The 20,105-nt window shown below is 33.5% G+C and overlaps 1 protein-coding gene and 1 long non-coding RNA gene across 2 annotated transcripts in view; one reads left to right on the top strand and one right to left on the bottom strand.

The window, feature by feature from the left end:
• Positions 1-15,914, top strand: part of SCN9A (sodium voltage-gated channel alpha subunit 9) — a 128,087-nt gene extending 112,173 nt beyond the window's left edge. Inside the window, exons 21-27 of the mRNA XM_019727348.2 lie at positions 942-1,064; positions 4,793-5,074; positions 5,752-5,805; positions 6,695-6,832; positions 9,043-9,147; positions 9,803-10,073; positions 11,354-15,914. Of these exons, the coding sequence (XP_019582907.2) occupies positions 942-1,064; positions 4,793-5,074; positions 5,752-5,805; positions 6,695-6,832; positions 9,043-9,147; positions 9,803-10,073; positions 11,354-12,543 (2,163 nt within the window). The 3' untranslated portion in view covers positions 12,544-15,914. The remainder of the gene's footprint in view (positions 1-941; positions 1,065-4,792; positions 5,075-5,751; positions 5,806-6,694; positions 6,833-9,042; positions 9,148-9,802; positions 10,074-11,353) is intronic.
• LOC109445186 (uncharacterized) overlaps positions 1-20,105 on the bottom strand; it is a 73,163-nt gene that overhangs the window by 17,920 nt on the left and 35,138 nt on the right. Inside the window, exon 2 of the long non-coding RNA XR_012497967.1 lies at positions 11,400-11,579. This is a non-coding gene — a long non-coding RNA (uncharacterized LOC109445186). The remainder of the gene's footprint in view (positions 1-11,399; positions 11,580-20,105) is intronic.

The raw sequence follows: 20,105 nt of genomic DNA, 5'->3' as shown, positions 1-20,105 counted from the left end.
ACTTAAATCTTTTAGTCTTTACTTAATTTGTAATGAAGAGTTGCATTCCAGACACTATTCTTAGACATTGCTCCTGCTACCCAGTGTAAAACAAATGAATATATTTAATGGAACTTAATCAGAGACTAAATGCATTTACAGATCCAGATCTAAGGTCATTAAGAAACTCGTTGCTTTATTAACAGAAAGTTTGTTGATTTTCTTTCTGTCCATGTTATTTCTTCTGAGATAATTTTCGATAAAAACACACAATTCTGTTGGATACTTGTTATGGTGATTGGGGCAGATCTATCTGACATGATGAAGTTGTGTGTGTGTTGATTGTGAAGCCAGTAACATCACCTACTCTCATGCACTCATTAATACAAGTAAGATTTTCTCCCAGGGAATTATTACTAGTAGATGTTTGTTACCAATTCTGAGAAATGGTAAAGCAGAATAATTTGGTTAGGAATTAGCTCCACTTCAGAATCACGAGTCTTCAAATTGATTTTGAGTAAGGTTTATACTAGGACTTGGACTTGGTTGAGTTAATGCCACTCTGTTATGACTTAGCTTCAGAATCACACATTTTGTTAGGCCCTGGATTTTACTTCAGTTGAAATTTTGATAATTGTTCTAATTAAATGTTCAGAATTAATAAGCAAGCACATAACCATTGACTACCAAGGTGTGCAAAGCACATGTCATTTTTATTCAGATATAAGAAATAACCCACTTTCTTTCTATTATTTATTTTTTTTTTTGTTAACCTTCCTTTAAAACTATTTTCCTTATAAAACTATCATGTTACCCTTTTTTTAGGCAATGACTAGATAACGTGATATATAAAATCATATTGTTCTTGTTAAGCTTCTCTTAGTGATCTTTGAAATTGATTTTTCCTCTTTTTGCTTTATTATTTCATTGAAATGATTAATGAAAAATTATTTTTTTTGTAGGTTTCTTTGGTTACTTTAATTGCCAACACTCTCGGCTTCTCAGACCTTGGCCCCATTAAATCCCTTCGGACACTTAGAGCTTTAAGACCTCTAAGAGCTTTATCTAGATTTGAAGGAATGAGGGTAAGAAAATACTAAACTTCCTAATATAATATTTTTAAATTGAGTATAAAATATGAAAAAATGAGTATGTATAAATTATGGACTCTATACATAGATATATATAAATACATCTATACATATATGTGAACTGTGTATGTATATGAATGTATATACATGTGTATATACACAGTATTTCAGTACATACTATTTAACAAAGAGTAAATCAAATACAGTAATGCCTCCTTTGTATAATATTGTTAGACAATGATCTAAATAAGTAGCTTTTCCTTTCTTAAATGAAAATGCCCATGCTAGGAAATTCAAATGAAGGGGACACTATTATGTGTTCTGAAAATGTCCTGAAAACATTTCTCATATACAAGTCATCAAGGACTTGCCTGTATTAGGTGATCAATAATATTTGTTAAGGAACTATCGTGGATAAAGGGAATTAGAAAGTAAAGGGAAGTGAAGAAACAGCCATCACTTTTAATTTCGTCCTTAAAATAAATGTTGCAATGAAAGTAGGATTATCTCCAAATTATATCCAAGAAAACTAAAGCTCTGAGAGTTTACCTAATCTGCATTCGACTATATAGTGCCTGAAAGGAGGTTCATTTTGCAAAGACAAACAAGGTGCAAGATAAATGACTACCAGCAATCTGGCTTTAAGAGCTATATTAAACCAGCAACTTCTTCATAAAATACGTGGAGGACAATAACCTTATTTTCTCTAGTTAGTCCATATCCTCATCCACTGCTGCTCTCCTCAGATTTCTTCTTTTCCAAATTTGTACCTGCTTTTTCATGCCTCTGGTGTTCGCTTGGCCAGGAATGCTTCTCCCTGCCTTTCTCAACCCTCACTCACCAATATAGCAGATAAACATCAACCCATCCTTGAAGCCTCAATTTAAAATTTCCTTGTCTGTCCACCATGAGACATAATTGGGCATCTTTTCTCTATGTTCAGACACATAAAACCCTCATTATATTGTGTTTTGTTTATTTGTTTATCTGACTTCCTCTCCACCTGTAGTCTCTGAACAATTTAACATGCAGAGTTAATCTATCTCACTGCTTCTCTAAGTGTGGTCTACTGACCAGCTATCTATCGGCATCATTTGAGAACTTACTAGAAATGCAAATTCCCAGGCCCCACCCTAGACATGGTGAATTATAAACTCTGAGATGGAGCTCAGAAATCTGAAGCCTCAGGTGAACAGTAGAGACCTTTTCGTTTAGCATATCTTCATTATTATCACTGCTATCCTAATTATGACTCACCTCTACTGCTTAATGCATTCAGTGTGTGATGGCTCCGTGTATATGATCATGATTATACAAAAAAATCCATCAAATTCAAGTATTTTTTATCATATAAGAATTGAAAAATTGCAAGTTAACGTGTTATACGGAAAGATGATTCTGGAATTCATTGACATCATCTTCATTTGTTGGCATTAGTAGAATGTTACAATCTATCCGGAACTTACGACTGATCCCTGGACTCAAGCAGACATTATACTCCATTTTCATGAATAAATAATATACTTTCCCCGACAAAACGACTTCCCTCAGGGATTCAGCCAGCCCATTATTTTACCCTGTTTGCTCTTTGTTCTTTATCTATAATACAGGTGAGTTGGATGCAAAAGAATGTTTTACTATATTTGAGGGGTAAACATGTCTATTTAGTTACATTTATTAACCAGGCAAAAAGGAGTTTTTTCCTTCACACTGCATGTCATTTTGAAAAATAACTAAAATAATGATTTGAGGTATTTTGTAGTGAGCTTCCTTTGAGTCTTGAGGCTCTTGAGCTTGTTGCTTTCCCAAGTTAGAGGCTTTTCATCAGAGCAATATGTACCTCTCTCCCTCAGAGACCCATCATTGCTCACATTCTTTTAGCAAACATTTTAAACACCAACTATGTGTTAGATGTTGTTCTACAAAAACAGTACAATGGTGAATAAACCCTACCCATCCAAGACTGAGTAGGAACAATGGTCATGGAGAGACAGACAAGGGAACAGTAGGTAGTCTATGACATCTGCTAGAGAATGGTAAGCACACAGCACTAAGGAACGTAGAGGTGGGAACTGCTACTTGGGGAAGTCTGGGAAGGCTTTACATGAAGGCTGGAGGGCTGAAAGAGCGGGCCCCAAATCTCAGGCAGGTAGGCATTCCAGGCATCTCTGCCACATCGTAGAGAAGCTCAGAGTTGAGTGTATAAGGCATGTTTGAGCAGTGACGAGAAGGATCAGTGTTTCTCGGTAACAGCCACAGTGGGCAGGTTAGCAGGAAATGAGCATGGAAAAGTAGGCATGAATAAGGGTTGGCCACTTCAAACTTTATTCTCTAATCCTGTTCTCCCTCACCCTTTTAGTGTCGTATACACTGTAAGAATCGCATGAAAGTATGAATCATCATTCCATAAAGAAAGCATACCCCTAATGTTTCCTATGTAATTGCATGCCCTCATGGAACCTGCACAGGTCCATCGACCATAGGGTAATAACTATTATTCTGGACCAGCCAAAGCCCACAGGCTGGTTGCCTGTTTTGTAAAGGAAGTTTTATTGGATTTCAGCCACACCCCTTTCTGTATACTCTGTGGCTACAGTGGCAGAATTGAATAGTTGCAACAGAGATCATAGAACCCTCAAAGCCTAAAAATATTTAAGAAACTGTTTGCCAACCCCTGCTCTAGACAGTCTCAAAGGTAGTCAGCCTTAAAGTTTCACCATTTGGAAATGTCTGAAGAGTGCATCATTTATTACAAACAAGTCGGAGCACAGCATTCTTATGTAACAAATTAGTCTAACATATTTGCACTCAAATTTGGACTAGAGCTGAAGTGTCAGAAGACAGGTAGATTTTGAAGGGTGGGGTAATTAGGAAAAGCTGGAGTGATAAATGCTACAAAGTCGTCATGCAGGAAAATTGGCGTGGCCAGAGGCATTGGTGATCAATAGCAATAGAAATGCTGAAAAGCAAAAAAAAAAGGAAGTATTGAAGACAAACTATACCTCATTTTTGTTTTAACTGAGGCCAACATAATCTATATTTAGCCAAAGACATACATAAAGTATTTTTAGAGTTAGAATAATAAATTTGAAAAGATTGCTCTCATTTTGCAGATGAGGAAACAAGCGTCCCAAGATCTTAACTGAATTCACATATCGCACAACTAGAGAAATAGTTAGACCTAAGGGATTCACACCGCTGAAAGATTCTCAGTCTTAATTCCAGTTTATCTACACACTAGTAGTTTCTCTGTAAGGGAGAGTTTTAGAGTGGTAATTCTAGGACTATAAAGCTTTAAATGTATATTTTATTTTTTATCATTTATATTTGTAAATTTCTTTCTTTTCTAGAGTATGCAGATTTTACGACTTCACCTTACATATATCAGGTTTTGGTTTATTATCTTTTTTTTTTTTTTCATTTAAGCTGTCATAGCATCTTTGTTATTTGGTTTTGTGTTGTTGCTAATAGTTTCACTCTATGTTCACCATGTATTTTTGTAAACAACTTGATCACAGGGCTTCTATCTCATTTTGTCTTGCTTGGCATATTGCCAAGCACATAGTAGCCATTCAATTAATACATGTTGGCTGGTTAATTTAATGTCTTAAACATTTAAGGGTGGCTTTTCTATTTCTTTAATTCTGTACTGTGTTTCATTACTGTTGCCCATTTAAAATTTGTATGAATCCTAATTATTCCTTTCTTTCTTTGAATACTAGGTGGTCGTGAATGCACTCATAGGTGCAATTCCTTCCATCATGAATGTGCTACTTGTGTGTCTGATATTCTGGTTAATATTTAGCATCATGGGAGTAAATTTATTTGCTGGCAAGTTCTATGAGTGTGTTAACACCACAAATGGGTCACGGTTTCCTGTAAGTCAAGTTAACAATCGTTCCGATTGTTTTGCACTGATGAATGTTAGTCAAAATGTACGATGGAAAAACCTGAAGGTGAACTTTGATAATGTTGGACTTGGTTACCTGTCTTTGCTTCAAGTTGTAAGTAACCCCTTTCATGTATTGTTTCTTTATATTTTAGTGGACACTGGATGAAGGATATGTCATTATTTTAAATAATCTATTAACCAGCAATTAAAGATCGAATACTCTTTGTCTTTAAAAAGAGACTTGGTGTTTCTTAGAACATATGCGTATAAAAATGAGTAAAAATAAGGTATAAGTTCTACTGCATTTGAGAGTTATTAATCTATAATTGACTTTTGGGTGTCATTTGGCCCTTCACCATTGCACCACCTACACATTGCTCCAAAACGGAATAGTTGTATTTTGGACTGCCAATTTTACACTATATGGGAATGCAAGGACTCCCACTAGCACAGAGAATCCTTTCTTTAGAAATGGAGAAAATCGTCTCCTGCCTTTTTCATAAAACTTTCCTCGACCTCTGAAAAAAATAAAAGTTCATGTACAAAAATTCTCAGGAATTGTTAACAACCTGGAAATAACTAACTAGGAATAAGATTTAGAATGTGATTTGAGAATGTGTCCTTTTTGTTTTTGGCATAGCAACTTTATATTAAATTGATATTTTGAAATGCAGTAAAACTTAGTGATTGATATTAATAAATGTTGTAACATTCAATGAACTAAACTCATATATGGCTGCTTTAGAGTATGAGCTTCACATTCAGATTCTATAAATGTTATATTTACAGGCAACATTTAAGGGATGGATGGATATTATGTATGCAGCTGTTGATTCTGTTGATGTAAGTACTGGTCAACATATAACTAAGTTCTACGATTTTTAAAAGCTCCTTAGTTGAGTTTGGCCATTTTCAAATAGTAGCTCCAAGGAGCCCTTGGTATGTACACTCAAAATTAAGAACTTCCACCCAGGGGTAGCCCACTGATTACATGTACAGCATTAGAGACGGACCTTGACTCAAATTCTGGTTCTACAGTATCGTACTCGTATAAGCTGTGCGACTGACTTTGAACAAATTACTTTACCTCTCTGAGCCTGTTTACTGACTGTATAAAGAAACTAATTCAATGCCTACATCATGGGGTTATTCTGAGGCTCCACCAACAAAACACAAGTAGAGCACTTAGCACACTAATAAATTCTCAGTAAGTACAAGTTTATCAAAATAAATATGAAATACCATGTTTTAGTCATAGTTTTTTAAATTTTTATATTTTAAAGAGCGATGGAAGTGTTTATGTGAAATAAGATCCACACTAAGAAAGTTAAATCCAGTGAAGACATTCCTGTAATCAAATGAAAACAAGTCTGCAAAATTTATATAATTATGGTATTATCTCTTTTACAATTATTTTCTGGAAATAGAAAACATACTTTAACATCATCTATTACTAAATTGCCTTACCAATCTGAGAACAAGTACGATATATGGTTAAGCCCTTTTTAGTCATTTGGAGATTATATTCATGTACACAGTAAACATTTAAGAAATATTTATTTAATGTTAAAAAAAGTTTAACAGTGATTATATGGATCCATAACAATATATGGATTCTGAAAAGCCAAGTTCATCTAAAATAGCACTGTTTGGATTACCTTGAAAACCCATGTGAAAAAGAAAATGAGGAATGTTATTGTCGACAAAGTGCTAACTTACATTAATTTTATAGGTAAATGAACAACCCATATATGAACACAGCCTCTACATGTACATTTATTTTGTCATCTTTATCATTTTTGGGTCATTCTTCACTTTGAACTTGTTCATTGGTGTCATCATAGATAATTTCAACCAACAGAAAAAAAAGATAAGTATTTTAAGTTTCTTTTATTGCACTGAAAAATAGGAAGTTATTTTCACGAAATTTTAATGTGAAATTTAATTTGATATCAATGAATAATTATTTTCATTAGAATTTCATTTATTTTTCAATTGGCCAGTGTACAGTTACAGATATGTTTAATCTCATTTATCTCTACCCAGAAAGTAATCTCCTAATTCATAGCTGTTTTTAAACAATATGGCAACTGTTTAGGTTTTTTTTTCAATGTTCCCTATAGAGGATTGAATAATTAAGAAATAGTAATGCACTGATTATTTATTCAAAACACATTTCATAAGTAGTTCTTTCATTCTGTTCTGTGCCATTGTTCGGTGTGGTATGGATTGGGCTGGCATGTCAGGGAGAACAACATAAAATCAGGTCCCTGAGCTCAAGGAGTTTATATTATAGCAGAAGGAATGACACATATAATGGAAATGAAGATTTGGTCAATGTTGCAAGTGAGGCACTTCTCTGAGATTTCTGTTTCAACTATTAGAGCCTTTTAATCTCCTCTTAGTTTCATCTCCCCCTTCTTTATGTTGGCAACCAGGATATCATCAAGGGAAAACAAAATCTGCTCCTTTGATTTTTATCTCTAATTCAGAGTTCTCTCCCCAGTGTTTTCATAGCTTCTTAGGTAAGTTCTTGACATGCTGTAATGGTCAGCCCTCATCAGTGCGAACTACAGGATCTGGGCTTCTCTTGACATTGGAACAAAGGCTCTCTTTCTTGCCAACTACCGTGTTTCCCTGAAAATAAGACCTAGCTGGACCATCAGCTCTAATGCGTCTTTTGGTGCAAAAATTAATATAAGACCGGTCTTATACTGTATTATATAAGACCCTATTGTATTATATAAGACCCGTTCTTATATGATATTAAAATAAGACCAGGTCTTATATTAATTTTTGCTCCAAAAGATGCATGAAAGCTGATGGTCCGACTAGGTCTTATTTTCAGGGAAACACAGTATCAGTAGATCAGATGAATACCAAAATTTCATAACGACTGCGTATCAACTAGAGGAAAGGTGAATTAAAACACTCTAAGACAGAAAGGGGATTCTGGTTATTATTAGGTACTTGATACTTTTTTTTTTTAATGCAGTTTATAACAGGAAGCTGAATATTACCTAATCCAGGCAAACTAAAGGAAAACCATAACTAGATTGTCTTTAACTCTAGGACCCTACGATTTAAGTAAGATTTCAGAACTATAAATTCCCCCAAATAAATTTCTAATGGCATGGATTATTCTGATTTATGCCATAACTAAAAAGTTGATATTATAGATCAGTATAGAACATGCATGAATCTGTAAAAATTACAGATGATTTTAAGAAATAAGCAGATCCTAAAAGAACAAGCAAAGCTTTTAGGCCCATTTTGTTAGATTTAGGCTTTTACAGTGATGAAATGATCAAAACCTTTATTTAGATGGTAGTTTTTTTTGTTTGTTTTTGTTTTTGTTTTTTTACTGTTGAATTTTAAAGGTTGTATGTTCAATAGAAAGACCTTCAGATCTGGGACCCTGGACTATTAGTAATTTTCTCAATGCCTTGAACTCTGTTATACATAATGTTGATACCCAAAAAATTATTTATGTTGAAATTCCTTTATTTCAAATTAAAAGGATAGCTAAAGAGTTTCTTGAAATACACACACATACGTGTGTTACATATTTATTGTATTTTTATCTCTGTTAAGGAATATGGCATTTTAAAATGAATATAACTCTAACACTATTTTTGCTACTCTTTTTGAACCCTGCTCTTCATAAGAGTCCTAAATATTAGCCAAACCATCAAAAAAAGGTATTAACTACTTTAGTTTTTCATAACCCTTTCTAATATATTCATTATTTAGCAATGAAATGCCTAGTGAGACAAGTGGCAGATGAAATGAAATACCAGCACATAGTTTAACACAACACAGATTACCTCACCAAAAGAAAATTGAGCCAATCATTATTATATTTAATACATGTATTTTATATATGCATACTACATTAAGTATAGAGAGTCATGTGCCTACACATAGATAATCCTTTAAGACAGGTTTTATTTATAGCTACATTGCGTATAATAAAAATGTGTTTCACTTCTGTACTAATACATTTTCAACCTGTCTTAATAATCTGAGGAAAGATCTAGGAAATGATTCTGGTTTTAACTAGATTTATTTATTTTTTACCTTGGAGGTCAAGACATCTTTATGACAGAAGAACAGAAGAAATATTATAATGCAATGAAAAAGCTGGGATCTAAGAAACCACAAAAGCCAATACCTCGACCAGGGGTAAAAAAAAAAAAAAAATACATATATACATATATATGTATATATATATATATATATATATATATATATATATATATATATATCTTTAGAATCTTTAATGTAAAACTATTTCTTAAACATGAATATTGTGAACAAAATTTTGAACATAATTTTTTAACACAATTGCTAATATTTTGAACAAAAGTCCTTATAAAGCTTAATGTATGTATTTGGAACACTAATTTAGTTTTTAATATTCCTTCCTATTTTTTATTTTTCTCTAAAAATGAAAAATAATTGTATATGCTTTTACTTTTATGTTAGTTACACAACTTACTACTACAGTGGCCTGAAGAAAATCAAAATAAATGTGCTTTTGATTGAATATAACATACTAAGGTAGATAAGCTTAAAAGCAAGTGTTAGTATACAAGGCTAACTGAATACTGGTCTGATATATTGAAAGTCAACAACAACAAAAAGTTTCATCTACTCTGACTTTGATTTAACCCATTAATAACATTTCTTATAGAAAGCACGAACCTATGACCAAGGATAATTTATGCAAGTTTTGAAGACGGATACCTTTTTAAAAAAACTTTTACTAATGTAATGATTAGTGGACACTACTTGGAAAGTTTACTTTATATTCCATATTATTCTTGTTTCTTTGCAGAACAAACTCCAAGGATGTATATTTGACCTAGTAACAAATCAAGTTTTTGATATCACCATTATGGTTCTTATCTGCCTCAACATGGGAACTATGATGGTAGAAAAAGAGGGACAAAGTCAATATATGACTGATGTCTTATACTGGATAAATCTGGTTTTTATTATCCTTTTCACTGGAGAATGTGTGCTGAAACTGATCTCCCTCAGACACTACTACTTCACTGTGGGATGGAACATTTTTGATTTTGTGGTTGTGATTCTCTCCATTGTAGGTAAGACCATTTATTAATCAGATTTTAATTTTGAATCAAACCAAATTCCACACATGCCCAGAGAAGTTTCTGAATTCTTGAATATAAATTAACTGTTGAGTGAGTTAGTAAAATGAAAATAAAGGAACCTTAAAAATAAAACTTTACAAAACAAAATCCTCTGTGTCAGAATTCCTGGATTCACACTACAGGTCTCAAAGCCACAAGTTTTCTGTCTGTTAGATGTACATAATACCCCCTGGATAGAGTATTTGATTTCTAAGATCACCATTCACAGTGGTAGCAACTGCATCTCTATGTAGGTGTCTCTAAGAAGGCCAAAGCAGAATCTGAAATCACTTCCAGTTTTAGCACATATGAGAACTGCCCTTTGATTAATGATAATATTAATAGCAGAATATTGGTGACTCTTTGTGAAAATTCTTCCTGAATTTAAAGTAAAGATCTCAAGAAATGCCATCTTCATTTCTTATGATTTCGTACTTGGCAAATCTATAAAATGCAGTCGTTTCTCAACCAACCCGTCATGTCTGTGAATCACAATACATAATTTTATACTTTCTCCCCTTTAATTACCATAGCTGTTTTTCTGTCCTTTTGTTTTTGATTATCTGTACATGCCTGGCCCACTATTTTAGGATTGCATTTATTTTGAGAATTATAAATCTTAGACAGTAAGGTATTGTAGAGATCATAAATTGGAAAACAACATAAAATTCTTCACTGTGTGGTTATTTTGACAGAACGTTAGACAACTATAAGAAATTACTTAGTTGTCATTTATATGGAAATATTTTCATGACATGAAATGACTAAAATAGGTTACAAAAAATGCTTATATAACATGATTGCATTCATATGTGTGTGTGTGCTTGCATAGAAAAATGTCTGGAGTCATACTTAACAAAATATTAACAATAGTTAGGATTGGTGATAGTTCAGGTGATTTATATTTCCTTTTTAGCACTTTACTATATTGCTTGAATTTTCTACATGAGTAGGTATTAACCTTATAATTAAAAAATTCTTGTGGAGGAAAAAAAAAAACAATGTCCACAAACTTAGTAAAGGGGGTAAAATGTCACAATGGTAAGTCTAATCATTTTCCTTTGGAATTGCTCAATCCTTTGATTGTTATGAAATCTCTTGCAATAAAATTACAGTCCTGAAATTGTTAAGACATAAGATGGAAGGTGGAAGATAAAACTATTTGTAGAGTCATGATTTTCTGTAGCATGGAAATTTAAATATTTCCTTTTTATTCCTTCCCTCCACACCAGGAATGTTTCTGGCTGAGTTGATAGAAAAATATTTTGTGTCCCCTACCTTGTTCCGAGTAATCCGTCTGGCCAGGATTGGCCGAATCCTACGTCTGATCAAAGGGGCCAAGGGGATTCGCACGCTGCTCTTTGCTCTGATGATGTCTCTTCCTGCGTTGTTTAACATCGGCCTCCTGCTCTTCCTGGTCATGTTCATCTACGCCATCTTTGGAATGTCCAACTTTGCCTATGTTAAAAAGGAAGCTGGAATTAATGACATGTTCAACTTTGAAACCTTTGGCAACAGCATGATCTGCCTGTTCCAGATTACCACCTCTGCTGGCTGGGATGGTTTGTTGGCACCTATTCTCAACAGTGGACCTCCTGACTGCGACCCTCAAATAGAACACCCTGGAAGCTCAGTTAAAGGAGACTGTGGGAACCCATCTGTTGGGATTTTCTATTTTGTCAGTTACATCATCATATCATTTCTGGTTGTGGTGAACATGTACATCGCCGTCATCCTGGAGAACTTCAGTGTTGCTACTGAAGAAAGTACTGAACCTCTTAGCGAGGATGACTTTGAGATGTTCTACGAGGTTTGGGAGAAGTTTGATCCCGATGCCACCCAGTTTATAGAGTTCTCCAAGCTCTCTGATTTTGCAGCTGCCCTGGATCCTCCTCTTCTCATAGCAAAGCCAAACAAAGTCCAGCTCATCGCCATGGATCTGCCCATGGTCAATGGCGACCGGATCCACTGCCTCGATATTTTATTTGCCTTTACAAAGCGTGTTTTGGGTGAGAGTGGAGAGATGGACTCTCTTCGTTCACAGATGGAGGACAGGTTCATGTCAGCAAATCCTTCTAAAGTTTCCTATGAGCCCATCACAACTACACTAAAACGAAAACAAGAGGATGTGTCTGCTACTGTCATTCAGCGTGCTTACAGACGTCACCGCTTACGGCAAAATGTCAAAAATATATCAAGTATATACATAAAAGATGGAGACAGAGATGATGATTTGACCAATAAAAAAGAGATGGTTTTTGGCAACGTTAATGAGAAAACAAGTCCAGAAAAAACAGATGCAACTGCATCCACCAATTCTCCACCTTCATATGATAGTGTAACAAAACCAGACAAAGAGAAATATGAAAAAGACAAAACAGAAAAGGAAGACAAAGGAAAAGATGGCAAGGAAAGCAAATAATAGAGCTTCATATTTGATACACTGTCTACAGCCTGTGAAGGTGATATATTTGTGTTAATAAGACTCTTTTAAGGAGGTCTATGCCAAAACTTTTTATCAAAATATTCTCAAAGTCAGTGCAGTCACTAGCTCTGGTTCCCTAAGATAGGTGGGCAGTGTTAGCAGATGGCTATTTTTGCACTGGTAAATGATTCTGTAAGAATTATAAGAGTAACTCTATAAGGATTACTAATTACAGCAAGCCAAGGTAATTTAATTTTATTTGCTTTTAATAAATCATAAGACCATATAGAAACATATTCACATCTGCCTTGTCATCTTTTCACAGGATTGCAAATATTCATGTTTCCCTTGCAGATAAAATATAAACACACACACACACACACACACACACACACACACACTCACTCACACACACACCCTATCATTTGGATATCTACAAAAGTATTTTGTCTTGGCTTTGCACTGAAATGTCCTAATAGAAGGAATGGACATTAATAGTGAATGTTTAATTAAAACATCTTATTATTAGGGAGCAAGACTCTTTTATCCATGTAAAGAGGTCACTCTAGATTTTGAGGTGCTTAAATGTATTCTATATTGCATCAAAACCAATTTATATGTATCTGTAAAATGCTATGGGATTACAAACAGGTAGGCTATTCATTTCAACAAATACTTTTCGTTCTTCTTGACTCATATAACCACCAGGATAAGATTTACCTTTAGAGTATTGTGCTTCATAGTCTGTCTTTTTTATATTCTTCTTTGTGCATACAGCAACCACAGAACATGAAAAATTATTCTAAGTACTTATCACATTCCTCAAAAGAAAAAAAATAAAGATAGTTGAGACAAGAAGCCACTGAAGAAAGCTTGATTTACTATTATTTATGCATTCTAATACTGGACTGCGCTGCCAATCATACCAATAATGACCCAACTTTTAAGCTCTTTTGTCACATTTTTCTGCTTGCTCATGCAGTATTGTGTAGCCATCCTTTAGCACTAAGCAGAGTTGATATTTCCCCCCAGTGAAATGCTCCCTGATGTACAGGTGGCTGTTTAATGTCATGGTACATGTCTGTGCAGATCATGACATGGGCACAGTATTTACTGCATCACCTGTACAAAACCTTAAATGTGTACAGCAAGCTTTCAAGTCATAATGTAAGGCAGCCTTTCAACTCACACTTGTCTGTGGTATGACTGAAAGTGCATTCAACTGGGATTCTTACCAACTTGCTTTCTTGCCAGTTAACTTTCCTAATTTATACTAGTAATCCTTTTGGGACTCTATCATCTGTAAAATGAGGCAGATGACACTTTCTGCTTAAAATGCTATGGTTATGAGGTATATTATGCATCAATCAATAAAGTACCCTGAGCTTATAATTCACCAAGCACATACTCATTTTGCTTAGCTGTTGTTCTCCTACTGAGGATTATAAATCTAGTTTTTAAGAAATTCTTATTGATAGTGGCTTGAAAGGAAATGGCTATAGTGCATTTTTTTCATAAGTTTATTTCAGGAATATGGGATCTTTCTCCTATCAAGTTATTCATGTGCAGGCAAAAACTGAGTTATGTAAAGAGAAAGTAGTTTTATTTAGATTTTATGGGAGTTTTCAAAGTAAACGTATAGAAGGTATTTCATTCATTTGCTTTTTAAATTAAAAAGAACCTAATATATTTCTATAATAAGTACTCAAACATATTTATTGTTCTGGCTCGTTAAAATTAAAGGAGATTTAAACATCCCTGTAGAGATGAAGAGGTATGGGTAGACAATGAGAGACAGAAAGAGGAAGAGACTAAAAAAAAACAGATGTGAAAAAGAGACATTTCCACAGAACTTCCTATATAGAAACAAAATTTAATTGTGATGTGTTTTACAACATCCATGAGGGAGATTGTCACATGTAGACATTTGTCCTAAGGTTTATAGAAAATTAAATCTAGGGCCAAAGATTGTTTTTTTTGTTTTTAATATCAGTCTAGTTTATTATCAATAAATATAGGGCTAAAGATTGTTTACACCTATGTTCAATCACTCATCTTTGGTTATTTGAGCCACATTTTTTATTTAATATGAAAGATACCATGCAGTGTTTTCCTAGACTATGTAGAGCATTGCATAACATACCAGCTAAGCCTGTTGAAAATATATTTTGACAATTTAATTAGGGAACCCTACAAAATATATTACATTTATAAGATTTTTTAATACATTAAATTAAATTAATATCATCTCACATTTGAATTAAGTGTATCCTTATTATTTTAAACACATAAATATTACTGCATTTTGCATATTTATAGACTATGAAAAGATGTATGGTAGGCAGGTTTATGCGTGATTTACTATTAATGTTTTTATATTGCCTGATTTTTATGTAAAATAAAAAATACTGGCAACTGGTTCCTCAACATAGTTTCTTCTTAGCATTTCAAAAAAATTTACAGTCACTCTTTCTCCTATTTCATGGTGAACTATAATTTTCTTTTAAACATAACGTAGTCAGGTTTTGTACACATACATGTTTTCCCAGAAATGTCTAATTTTTACTTTTTATCAATTAAAAACAATATTTGGAACTAAGATCTCATTTAGTACAGTGTAAGTTTGAAGAAAAATTAGACTTTTCATGTAGGTTACTGTTTTGTAACAATTATGAGATATCACCTTCCAGAAGGCATTATCATACCAATATTTAAATTACATAATCACTGAAATCACTTCACCTAATGATGTTAGGTGACAGTTACACTGTAAAATTTAAGTTAGAATAAAATGGAAGCAAACAAATTTGAGCACAAATCTATATATACAATTTGAATGAAAGTCAGAGAATCTCAGTTAACTCTTTGATTGTTATATCGTTTGCAAAACACATAAGTGGCTTGTGGGCTGTTTCTAAATCCTGATTGTTAAACCTCAACCCAAAATGTTCAGCATGATTTTATAGAATTTTGAAAGCTTTATTAAAAAGAGTTACGATCAAATGCACATGTAAATAAAGCAGTTCAAAAGAGCAATTTTGGAGAAATGTTAATGGAAGTAATGAAAGGAGAACCAGCTAAATTAGAATAGCCAAGTAATAGATCTGGGTTTAGGACCTATGTATAGAGGCCACCAATTTTTAAAAATATTTGTGGTTTATTATGTTATATTCTTGGGAAAAAACAATAATTGCTTCATAAAAATAAATTAATAGCCATGAATATAGTAATGCTGTTTACATAGAATTCTTTACAAATTTTCTACATTTATGAATGCTCATATTTGAGTTTGAGATTGTCATCCATTATATTATAGTAATACTTGAGACTTACACACTGTAATAGAATCTATAAATAAAAGTCATCAAAAAAATAAAATCATGCTTGCATGTATTTTCTGTTTCTGTAAGAATAACCTTTAAGGAGATAAACTCAGTGCATCCATAATTAAGTTGCAAGTACTGATAGCTTTTTTTTTAATTGAAAGATGTACAGTTTCAAATGTCCTCCATCAGAAGTCTTCCAGGATGAGAAAGATGGGGATAAAGAATATAGAATTCCAAAGCAATTCATTGAAATCCACAACAGAGTTTGTGCCAAAGGAGAAAATTGAGACAGGAAGTGAAAATATACATTTAGCCACATAATGACAGTATTCATTGTGTGTGTGTGAGAGAGAGAGAGAGATAATATAGCATACATAAAGGCTAAAAGCTTGGGTTCGAAAATCAGAACTGCATTTGCATCCCAGTTAAGCCATGACTTTCTGAGTTTCCTAAATACATTATTTAACAAATACATGCCTCAGCTCTCTCATCTATAAAATAAAGATACTAATACCACTTCCCAATATGGCCATAAGGATAGAATGAGAAAATCCACATGAAGCAATTAGAACAATGTCTGACAACAGAATCAAGAGTTTATATTGGTAGCAGTACTAAGTGTGGCAGTCAATTTGCCACTAAATCTGTGAGTCCAGGCTACCTCTCTATCATATTGGAGCACAATAAATTCTCCGTAAATGTTAATGACAATATGTCCTCTTTTGTATGGCTTTGTAAATATAGTACCCAAAAGAGTATGCATCCTTTTAGTATGCAGTGAACATTTAGTGATGTGACATATACACCAAAATATTTCAAAATTGAGCTATTTTTGATATTTGTGAATTCAAACAACATGCTAACATGAGAAAACATGCATATTTACAAAAGTTTAGCTTATTCCAAGAAAAATTGGGGAGGTTTTAATTCCCATTTTTAGCTAAATAGTCAAATCCAGAGCTCTATTTTATTTAACTGTGAGCATCCAATCCTGCGTTGGTCTTTAATTAAAATATACTATAAATAATTGCTACTGTGCTGGGGCATTATTTCAACCTTGTGTACTATTATAATGGCATGTAAAAGGGCATAAAATATTCTCGAGACTTCTGTTCTGGCAGTGATAGTCACTACAAAATAACATGAATCACTGAAGAGTACTATTATCCATCTCAACACAACTGATTGGCAATCACATGAAATCCCCACAACAAGAGTTAAATTCTTCCTTGCTATAGATAACACTATACCATAATCCTACCAAAATGAGCTGCAAAGTACATGGTAATCTCTCTCAAGGGAGGAAAAAATTGCATACTGTCTAGAGCAGAGGAGACTTCTGCTGCAACAGCGTTTGATGCACACAGGAAGAGGAACATGAATAATTGATAGCTATAAACAATCAATAGAGAAAACATGCTACACTTTACTCCCTACTCTGAGTCATGTAATTAGATTCCTACGTTACCAATTGATCCAACCAAGAAAAAAACAAAAAACAATTTTAAGACATTTAGGAGGCATGTGTAAGGTGTGTATCATGCTCTAGTTTGAATTTCATTTAAAATATTTTTATAAACAATTGAAATGCAACAAAGTAATAGATAAAATGATGCACAATAAGTATACAGAAAAGATTCGGAGCTTGCTAGCAATTTTGAAAACCAAATAGAATTGACCAAAAATTACGCCTGTTCCAGATGAAATATTTGCTGGCATGTCCTAGTTTTGGTTTTGTTTCATACAAGACAAAATGTCTTCTCTTTAGTAAACTTCCACTAGGTGATTGGCAACAGCTTGGAATGTCTTTATGAACCAATCAGAATAATGAAAAATAAAGACAAACCATATTACTAAGTGAAAGAAGACAGCCTGCAAAGGCTACCTACTGTACTAACTAGCCGGTGGCCCCAATGGGAATTTCAACTCAGAATGCATTGAGATTTCATAACCTTTAAGAATTTTCAATAGAATTGATTTTAATGGCATTAAACCCTTAGCAAAATCGAAACGAGTATTACCAAAGAAAACTTCTTTACTGTATTGAAAAAAAAAGCAGTTCCAAGATGAAGTCTAAGCAAGTCTCTTGACTCCTGAGACTACAGGTAAGCAAAGTTTTCCAATTATCCCAAGGTTCACCAAAACTCATTTACTTTTATCTTTCATCAGTAATTTAGAGCTGTGGACACCTTCACTTCTGCTCAGCCTAAGAAAACAAATCCACGAATTCAGTTTTTGGACTCCTGATTAATTTCTTGTGAGTCCAATTTAGCGAAATTCATTTTATGTTCAAAGAGAATTAAACATCATACATGAATTATTCATTCATTCATTCTTTCATTCATTCATTCGATAAACATCCTCTGAGCACCTGCAATCTGCCCACCCTTGTTTCAGACATTGCGGACACAAATCCCTTCCTTCATGGAGTTTTATTTGAGGAGACAGAAATGATTACACTTGAATGATTATAAATATCAGAGTAATATATTGATTGTATCATACATTATAAGTCATGTATATGTCAGATATATTCAATTATGTTTTGTTACATGTTCTATTACCTATGTTATATACTGTTTTATTTTGTGATATTTAGAACAAGAGTATCAGGATGCTCCTGTCTCAAAAGCTTCATAATTGGGAGTCATAACTTAAAAATAGAGATGAGGTTGTGCAGATTCTTTTACTGAAAATTTTTAAGTCTAGAATTACTCTAGTTATTCATTCCAATCATCTATAAGCTGTGTTGTTACACACGCACAAAAATCACTCTAGAGCTAACTTTTCATTCCCAATAGTTATTTTCCTTCTGACTCCTAAATATAAGTGAGTTTTTTAAAAAGTTGAAAGTAGACATTTCACTCTGGCAGTCCAGGCCAAAGATTTAATGAGAAAAGATTGAAATTTATAGAGTACAAATTTGTGTTTATGTTTGAAGCTATGACATTATCATTGTCCTTGATTTCGTTCTACATAGTGGAAATTAAGAACTAATGTTGTAATAAAATTTTATAGATGAGAAATAGATACAAAATTCTACAGAAAAGAAAATTTTTTTTTCTTAAAAATCCCATGAAGCTCACAACTACCAAACTTTTAAATATCAAAATCTTATTTTTACTCCCTTTAAGAAACTGGTAAAGACAGAATTATTTTGTAATCTTCCTAAACAACTCAATACGTCTTGATATATTGGTTCTAGTTGGTGCCCTCAATAAAATCAGCTCTGATAAGAGAGGATTGGGAGGAAACAGAGGTGGGGAAAGAATTCCTCCATGCTTCATTTTTGTGTCTAATGTATTTCCTTTTGTATACTCATTTTACCCTAACAATCTCATTTCGACCATAAATTATGAACAAAGATTGTTAACAGGCTTAGAATCACCCTAATTTTGCCCTGGCACTTGCAACTAAAAGAAAAGTTATGTGTATCTTTAAAGAATTACACATTGTCCATTTATTTTAGAGACAAATAGGTCTGCCTCCTACAAACCTCAGCCAGAATACCACTTAGAGCTAGGTTATGGGCAGAAAAGGATCTGGGAGACAGCCAAGAAAACCAAGAGGAACAATCTACTTTAACTTTGTGAGTCAGCCACAGCCTATATGAGAAATCTGAAGAATGACTGCAGGCAAGAAGTGAATATTTGCTGATAAGCATATTTTTTTTCTTTGAAATAAAGTTAAAAATTTACTAATTCTCGTGCCCAAAGCTAGATGGGCCTGATTGGCTTGGTCTAAAGAAGCCAGTGCTTGTATAGAAAAACAAAGCCCTTTGATCTGCACAAAGCTGAGGAATATGACGGCAGCTTAAAATGGCAGCCTTTGGCCTTTTGTTCCCTATTAGCATTTCTTCCTGTCCAGTTCTTTCCTCCTAGAGTAAGAGAACTCTTTCTTCTCCCTTGTTTCTGTCATCTTGGGAGCTAAAACCAACAAAACTAATCTCTTCCTCTTTATAAGATCAATAAAGCAAATTAGACATGACACTGAAAGCACTTAAAGAAATCTAAGCTCCGTTTTTCAGAGGGTAATACCACCTTATGCCTTTAAGCATTGTCAATAAATGTAAATGTGCAAACATATACACAGCAGCAGCACATTATGTAATATCATGAGTTTAAATCTTTGTTACTAACAATGTGACTGTGAACTTTAACAATGTACTATATTTTCTGGGCCTCAGTTCTTCATCTATAAGAGAGACTGGTGGCCGTAAGTAGTTCCAAAGTA

Source organism: Rhinolophus sinicus, linkage group LG01 (genome assembly GCF_036562045.2).
Source record: "Rhinolophus sinicus isolate RSC01 linkage group LG01, ASM3656204v1, whole genome shotgun sequence".
Lineage (NCBI taxonomy): Eukaryota > Metazoa > Chordata > Mammalia > Chiroptera > Rhinolophidae > Rhinolophus > Rhinolophus sinicus.
The sequence above is the reverse complement of the archived record's forward strand: the minus strand, read 5'-3'. Positions and strand labels throughout refer to the sequence as shown.